This window comes from Sinocyclocheilus rhinocerous, unplaced genomic scaffold (genome assembly GCF_001515625.1).
Source record: "Sinocyclocheilus rhinocerous isolate Xijiao unplaced genomic scaffold, SAMN03320098_v1.1 scaffold3237, whole genome shotgun sequence".
Taxonomy (NCBI): domain Eukaryota; kingdom Metazoa; phylum Chordata; class Actinopteri; order Cypriniformes; family Cyprinidae; genus Sinocyclocheilus; species Sinocyclocheilus rhinocerous.
In genome coordinates this window covers 128031-136752 of record NW_015626861.1, presented here as the reverse complement: position 1 = coordinate 136752, position 8722 = coordinate 128031, and the positions used below count along the sequence as shown (strand labels likewise).

General features: G+C 34.3%; 2 protein-coding genes across 2 annotated transcripts in view; both read left to right on the top strand.

Moving 5' to 3' along the window:
• Window positions 1–2402, top strand: part of LOC107716428 (rho GTPase-activating protein 44-like) — a 17063-nt gene extending 14661 nt beyond the window's left edge. The window contains exon 10 of the mRNA XM_016522882.1: window positions 2012–2402. Within this exon, the coding sequence (XP_016378368.1) occupies window positions 2012–2124 (113 nt within the window). The 3' untranslated portion in view covers window positions 2125–2402. The remainder of the gene's footprint in view (window positions 1–2011) is intronic.
• A 2925-nt stretch (window positions 2403–5327) lies between these two features.
• The window catches only part of LOC107716414 (rho GTPase-activating protein SYDE1-like), a 21843-nt gene continuing 18448 nt past the window's right edge, over window positions 5328–8722 (top strand). The window contains exon 1 of the mRNA XM_016522860.1: window positions 5328–5427. Within this exon, the coding sequence (XP_016378346.1) occupies window positions 5328–5427 (100 nt within the window). The remainder of the gene's footprint in view (window positions 5428–8722) is intronic.

Sequence of the window (8722 nt, the reverse complement as noted above, 5' to 3'; positions counted from 1 at the left end):
GATCAAAAGTGACAGTGAAGACATTTATAATGTTACAAAATATTTCTGTTTCAAATAAATGCTGTTCTTTTGAACTTTCTGTTCATCTGTGAATCCTAAAAAATAAAATGTATCACGATTTCCACAAAAATATTGTGCAGCACAACTGTTTTCAACATTGATAATAATCAGAAATGTTTCTTGAGCAGCAAATCAGCATATTAGAATGATTTCTGAAGATCATGTGACACTGAAGACTGCAGTAATGATGCTGAAAATTTTAATTTGAACAGATATTCACATAGAAAACAGCTGTTTTAAATTGTAAAAAAAATATTTCTTAATTTTTACAGTATTTTGGATCAAATAAATGCAGCCTTGGTGAGCAGAAGAGACTTTTTCAAAAACATTAAAAATCTTACTAACCCCAAAACTTTTGAACGCTAGCGTATGAAGCATATTTAAGAGAAATCTAAATCTTAATTATACATCAGAACTGTACTGTACAGTCTTGTACGATGTTGAACACTTTTAAATGTTACTGTATGACAGCCGTATGCTGTTCAGAGCTCATTTACTCATTTTAAGCAAGAAAAAGCAGCTCCACACCAGTGAGATGTTGATGTACTAATGCATGGATCGGTTACTTTTGAGGTCTGGTACAAACATAGGCTATAGGTTCATATGCATGCACGGGATTTTATTCCTAAAAGACGATGATTCCTCTATGTCTATTAAACCTTTAAAATCACAATCACATCGAAATATTTAAACCTGCTTTCATGCAGCCACTGATCCAGGTAGAGCAACTCATCATGTAAGCTTTATGTTTGAAACAGCGTCACAAACAGTCTACACAGCAGGCTACATTTCTGTGTTGCAAACATTAAATAATAACGAAAGTATTGGGATAAAAGTTTATAGTCCAGATATAGACTCTGATGTTGCGGCAGGCGCAATCAAAATGAATAATTGACCTTTGGAACTAATGTTATGCTTCAAATAAAGTTTGTATGTTACATATGTGACCCTGCAGCACAAAAGCAGTGTTAAGTCGCTGGGGTATATTTGTAGCAATAGCCAACAATACATTGTATGGGTCAAAATTATACATTTTTCTTTTATACCAAAAATCATTAGAATATTAAGTAAAGATCATGTTCCATGAAGATATTTTGTAAATGTCCTACCGTAAATATATCAAAACTTAATTTTTGATTAGTAATATGCACTGCTAAGAACTTCATTTGAACAACTTTAAAGATGATTTTCTCAATATTTAGATTTTTTTGCACCCTCAGATTCCAGATTTTCAAATAGTTGATGCGCAGTAAACCCTGGTAGGACAATCTGACGGGTAGGATAAAATGTCAGGACACCTGACATAAACTTTAATGTTGCGCAGCCGCGATCAAACTGAGTAAATGACGTTTGGAACTATGTTGCGCTTCAAATATAGATTTTGTTACATTATGCCAGTAGGTGGCGACCAGTGACTGTTAAAATGTATTTGATGTCGGAATCATTAATTCAAGAGATTCATTCAAAAACTCTGGACGAAACAAGTCTTCAATAATTTATTTCAAATGATTTTTCGCATAATGAATTCATTTAAATTAATAAATATTTTTAAATAGACTAATAACATTAAATAAAACATTTCCTCGGAACCTCAAGTATAACCTGCATATAAGGCTTCGTTGTTTGGTTGTGTAATGTTTTATTTCCAGAATTCTAAAAATCAATTATCCAGAGTCATAGCTTAAAAAATACATAATGTATCTGGCATCTAACTAATACTATTAGTACGGTTTCTAATATTAAAATGTAGACTAGAATATAAAATGCACAATCTTGCAGACTTTATGTCGTGCATTAACAAGGATTTGGTACTATATCATTATAATGCCGCTTCTCATCCAGTGTGTGAATTTCTGCAAACCACACCATCACCAATGAATCATGTTTTTCTCTGTTTTATGTTCATTCTCTCCACTTGTCTTCGCACTCAGTGTTTTGTGTTTGTCCTCAGACTCGTGCTGTGATTTGGACGTTCCCATAATAATCGTGGAATTGAATGGGAGATACAGGAACTCTGTGGATCTTCTGCAGTCGGAGGAGGAGTCGGAGAGCACCGCCCTTTGATTACCCACAATCCTTCACTCCCTGCCTTCACCGCACTAATGATGTTGTATTGTCCGTGTGATCCTCTGCACTGAGCCACAGACAGGATCTGAAGCAATGGTCACGTCGTCTTTGTGTTTTCATGTATTTGCAGTTTTTCTCATGTGGTTTGTTTTCTATTTGCCTTATCTGAGTTCTTGCAGTTTTGCCTTGAAGTTTGTGTGATGTGTCCGGGTCGCTGCTGGGTGAAGAAAATCACACAAACACACTGAAACCTCATTGTGTTTGTTAGGGGCCGTTCACACAACGCGTGTCAGAATTTACTGTTCAAAAGTTTGGGGTTAGTGAGATTTTTTTTATGTTTTTGAGTCTCTTCTGCTCACTGAGGCTGCATTTATTTGATCAAAAATACTGTAGAAACAGTAAATATTATTACAATTTTAAAAAGATGTTTTCTAAGTGAATATCTGTTAAACTGTAATTTATTTCTGTGATGCGCAGCTGTATTTTCAGCATCATTACTGCAGTCTTCAGTGTCACATGATCTTCAGAAATCATTCTAATATGCTGATTTGATGCTCAAGAAACATTTCTGATTATTATCAATGTTGAAAACAGTCGTGCTGCACGATATTTTTGTGGAAACTGATACATTTTATTTTTCAGGATTCTTTGATGAACAGGAAGTTCAAAAGAGCAGCATTTATTTGAAACAGAAACATTTTGTAACATTATAAATGTCTTTACTGTCACTTTTGATCAATTTAGTGCGTCCTTGCTTTTGAAATGTCAAAAAATAAAAATCTTACTGACCCCAAACTTATGAACAGTCATGTGGAATAAAAAAAATTAACATCAGAACTTTATCTTAAAAAAAAACAACTAATGTTAGTTTTTAAAGTGCTTTGTGTGAACAGAGGCTCAATGTGAGATAAAAAATAAAAAAACTCTCTGAATGAATGCTGGATAAAGTAAAGTGCGTTTGTACTGATATCAACCCTTTTTAGGAATAATTTCAGTGAATTTTTCCAGACCTGCAAATCACATTTTAACTCTTTGATGCATTATCTAGTGAATCAATATATTGAGAAAAAAATACATGAATGTTTCTAAACAACATCATCATTCCACGTCCACAGATATGATCTTATATTTTTAAATTATGTATTATAAGAGAGTATATTACACATCTGACCACTGCAATAAAACACAGTAGCAGATCTTGTAGATGTATTGTGCATCATAAATGAAAAACACAGTGACATATGATAAGGGGAATTTAGGAGATCATCTATCCCGCACTAAATGATTAAAATATCTCCTCTAGTGAACACATCATGCATTCGAGGGATTTCCAGGTTTTCCGTGACTTTGGGAACCCTGTACTGACCGAACAAAGGCCGTTGATTGTTATACGTCTGATTGATATGAATGAATATGTTATTAATAATGCGTCACAAACTCTGCTGTAAGTATTAGCATGTGTAAATGCTGTTCACTCTCCGCTGTACATAGTCTAAAGGTCAAATATTTATCAATCTCTCTCTATATAACATGTATATGTATATAAACAGACAATATTATTTTTGCTTCAGACACAATGCTGGAATATGAATCGCCGCGGTTCCTGTGAAGGTCTCTGATAACAGGGACATCCAGAGCGTTTGCTGAAGAATCAGACGCACAAACAAACTGAACGAGATCCGGATTGCGACAGAGATATTAAACCGGAGTCACACGTTTACCTCTTACGGATGCTTGTTGTGTGCGAGAGTCTGTCTGCATGTTTCAAACGCTGACCATACTTTAAGTTTAAAGTCAACATGAAACCCATTTTATCTCCGTAATGTGATGTTCTGAATGAAACTGGAGAAAAATGAATAGTAAATAAGGTTATGTTGACTTTAAAATCCTCCTAATGTGAATGTCTTGACAGTTTTGGGGGTAACATGTTACAAGTAACGCGAGTTACGTAATCAGATTACTTTTCTTTTTATGGAGTAACGCAACATTGTAACGCATTACTTTTAAAAGTAACTTTCCCCAACACTGCTGTCTGATGATTTTGTGTGTGTGTGTGTGTGTGTGTTGAGTAAGATATCATCAGTCTTTGTGCTTCTGTTTGACCATCTTAAACAAAATTTGACTTCAGGTGACACATTAATTCAGAATAATATCAGTAGATCAGGGAAACGGTGTGTAGCGAAACTGAAATGCAACGCGTAAAAGTCTATCAACTCCATATTGCTGTTTTTTATGCATTTTCGCAGCTAAATGCTCTGATTTTATTTTCCTAGCGGATGAGAGCAGGTCTGTCAGGAACGCAGAGGTGAAGATGAACTTTCATATGTTGTTTTCTGTATCTTGATATGGTGCTTTTGTAGTTTTGTTGGCTGAAGCTCATTTTTATATGAGGGTTTTATCAGCACAAGCCCATTAAATAAGGTCAGGTTTAAGGCAGTGTTTTCAGTAGCAAACGCAATATAATGTGTTGAACTGACCTGATATTGGGAGCTAAAATCATAGTTAGACTTAATATGTCATAAACAAACATGCAAGGATTGGGAAAGTTTATTGAAGTGCATTTGGAAAATGATTCCTGTGTGTTTTGGGGAACCCAATCTGGGTTATTGTAAAGATGCACTGATGTCTTAACTAGATGTTTGTAAATCTGCCGCATGCTACAATGTAATCTCGATCTTGAAACACTTTTATACATGCTATTATAGCTTTTTGGCAAAAAAAAGAAGAACAAATACCCAGGTAATGCAGATACTCCATCCCGCAATATCAGCTGCTAATCAAAACCATTTACAACTCAGACTTCTGTAGATCGCATGCAACCGCCTTCTAATGCTGATTTAAGACCAAGCAACGTTAAAGGAATATTTCACCCACTTGGATGCTCTGCAGTGAATGGGTGCCGTCAGAATGAGAGTCCAAACAGCTGATAAAAACATCACAATAATCCACAAGTAATCCACAGCACTCCAGTCCATCAGTTAACATCTGGAGAAGACAAAAGCTGAAACAAATCCAGCATTAAGACGTTTTTAACTAAAATACATAGAGTCTATAATCCATAATAACGCTTCCTCCAGTGAAAAGGTGTTCTGGTCTGAATCAGGAGAGAAATCTGCACAGATCAAGCACCGTTTAAACAGCTCTAAACATGTGGCTGGATTTTGATGCGAGACGGATTTTTCACTGGAGGAAGCGTTATTATGAATTATGAACTCTATGCCGAGCCGCTGCTCAAACGAACCTTCTCCAGACTCCGCGCAAAAGAGCGGTTCCGCCGCAAGACGGACCCCAAACTCACCGGTGAGACCTCCATACACAACTCTGTGTATTTCATTTAAATATAGCTTTGATTACAGCACAGCTGAAGTCTCGCAGAAGATGCAGAATAACGCAAATGTATTGTTCTAAAATGCTGAAAAACGGTTTAGAGCTGTAATGGTGAAAAAAAAAATTGCTGTAGATCTGTTACTTGAATTTAGTTTTAAATAAGTTTTAGTTTGAAAAAAAAAATACTGCACTTAATAATATATGCTTTCTATATTATATAAGCTACTTTTTACTTATATCTACCGGTCAGAAGTTGGACGACTGTTTTTCCACATGTTAATGAATAATTGTGAAGTCGTAAAAAGTTAAAAACTGATATATTCTTAATAGATTTATGTTACATAAATAATACAATGAATAATAATACATAAATGAAATAATACAGTTCCAGCTCTGGACATTCATCATCAACTTATTAAGCTGATTTTAGAAACTAGAAAAGGAGGAAATATTATTTTAGTTTGTGAATTGTAGCAGATGGTGATAATGTTTCTCCTTCACTATCTGATCCAATTTGTCCCACATCCTCAATTCATCTCAGAAAATAAACCATACAGCTATTATTTTTCCAGTGGATTTTTGTAGGCCACACAGAATGTGAACCTTCCAATTTTTCCATTAAAAAAAAAAAAAAAAAAAACTATATATATATATTTTTTTTAGTTTTCATTATATTACTTCACTATTTGCTCCATAAATAAAAATAATATTTTAGCTTTCTAAAGATGCTATTTTTAGGCCCAAATTGTTGTGTAGACAATTTATATTTGTCTACAAAACTCATTTTTTTGCCTTTACATCAAACGTTTTTTTAAATCATGAGTCAGTGTGTCCAAACTTCTGACCGCTAGTGTAATAGATTTGTTTATTTTGGAGAAATGCTCATGTTGTATATCTCACAAAGAGAGCTCTGTGCTTTAGTATAAGGCAGCTTTAATGCTTCTTTCTCATGTGATGAGGTTATTTTGACGGAACGGCCGACAGCGGGTGACTAACGCTGCTGGATCTTGAGAAAACCATTGTGAGTCGGTTACATAATGTGTTCATTATTAGAGAGGAGAGCAGCTCTGCATCATCCATCATATTCTGTGTTACACACACAGCATTACTGAGACATGCAATTAACCCTGTGAAGCCTTACATACATTAATAGTCTGAAAAATCTCATTTTTTTAAATGAAACAGTTTGAGTCTTTAGACAAAATATTTTTAAAAAGTTAGCTTTTTTAAGTACATATTTGATCTATCAGGTTTTTATGGCTCATATAGTCTGAGAATATGGACGGGAAAAAATATCGATTTTATTCAGAGACTCAAACGGAGTAAAAATATGCAATTTGGTTCAGATGCAGATATTTATATGATGAAATCCTGATGCTTGTAAAGTAAATAATGAGATCTTTCTAACAGTGCAGCAGATACTGACATAAAATGATATAAATATCAGTCGTCGCTCTATATCTGCAGTAATCTGTCTCAGTAAGATGAGATTGAAATGCTCCAAACATATAATGCAGTGATTGAGAGCTGAAGAAATAAAGGCTCCTCAGAAGATGTGAGATGTTCTGGAGGCTTGTGAAGATCATTCCTCCGCTGAGGAACAGTGAAAGTAAAGCTTCTGGAAACAAACACTCCTCAAAACCAGTCATAAGGGTCAATTTTTCAAAATCTGGAAGCTGAATAAATAAGCTTCCATTGATGTATGGTTTGTTAGGATAGGACAATATTTGGTCGAGATACAACTATTTGAAAATCTGGAATCTGAGGGTGCAAAAAAATCGAAATATTGAGAAAATCATCTTTAAAGTTGTCCAAATGAAGTTCTTAGCAATGCATATTACTAATCAAAAATTAAGTTTTGATATATTTACGGTAGGAAATTTACAAAATATCTTCATGGAACATGATCTTTACTTAATATCCTAATGATTTTTGGCATAAAAGAAAAATGGATAATTTTGACCCATACAATGTATTGTTGGCTATTGTGTGTGTGTGTGTGTGTGTGTGTGTGTGTGTGTTTGACCCATACAATGTATTGTTGGCTATTGCTACAAATATACCCCAGCGACTTAACACTGCTTTTGTGTTCCAGGGTCACATTTATGTGAAATATGACACAGCAGGCTTTATAGGGTTAATACCTGATTATATAGTGCTTTTACAACCACACAGTCCGCTAGACTTTCACTTTAAACTGATTTCTATACCCTCATGAATAACAGAGAGCGTTTAGAGGGAATCTCTTGTGTATTAATTTGTAGACTCTAACAAACATTACATTCAAACTCGAAGTGACTGTGTGTTGGTTTAGTCTGGTTTTATTTACTCAGCCGTTCATTCACACAGCTCTCGTTTTCTTTAATGTGCTTTCAAAGACCGGTCTTTACTGCGATACCGTAGTACTGTGATGGTAACATAGTACTGTAATTAGTACCATGTTTATGTAGTTGAATGTTCATGCTGCTCTCTTCACACACAGTGACAGGGGAGGCTTATTATATATTATTATATATTATTTTTACACTTTTGAGCTCCAAAAAGTATAAAAATATCCCATATGATATTTCATTAACACTTTCCAATAAGGTTCCATTTGTTTACATATAGTTAACTACATTAGTTAACATAAACTAACAATTAAAAAAAGTATATTTATTATTATTATTTAATTGTTATTTCAACATTTGCTAATGCATTATAAAAATCTAAAGTTATATATATTATTCAACGGACTAGCATGAAAAAACAGATGCATTTATATTCGCTAATGTTAAAGATTCTTTGTTACGTTGATGTTATTTAATGTATTAACTAATGTCAACTAATAGAACTTTATTTTTTATATAGTGCTGTTTTGTCATTTTTGGAGAATTTATAGTCATGCATACTTTGGAAAAGAGCAGCATCAGCATTCTGCTAAGTATGTTAGTGTTTCTCTGAAGAGAAAAGGTCAAGGTGTTTGTAAAATGATGATAGAATATTTAATTTTTGGATGCATTATACCTGTACAGACTCAAGACACATAAAAAGCAGAAATGAAGTTTGACAACTTTCAATGGTTTTGTCTTCCTGTTTCTGTCTATCTTTCTCTTTCCCTGCCTGTTTATGTCTAAAATAGGGAAAGTAGTTTGCTGGCCGGCTTGTGTTAGAGCTTTGGTGAGAGAGAGAGAGAGAGTGTGTGTGTGTGTGTGTGTTTGTGTAAACACAGTGCCAGTGTCTCTCAGGCTGTGTGTGTGTGTGTGTGTGTGTGTGTGACACATTTATA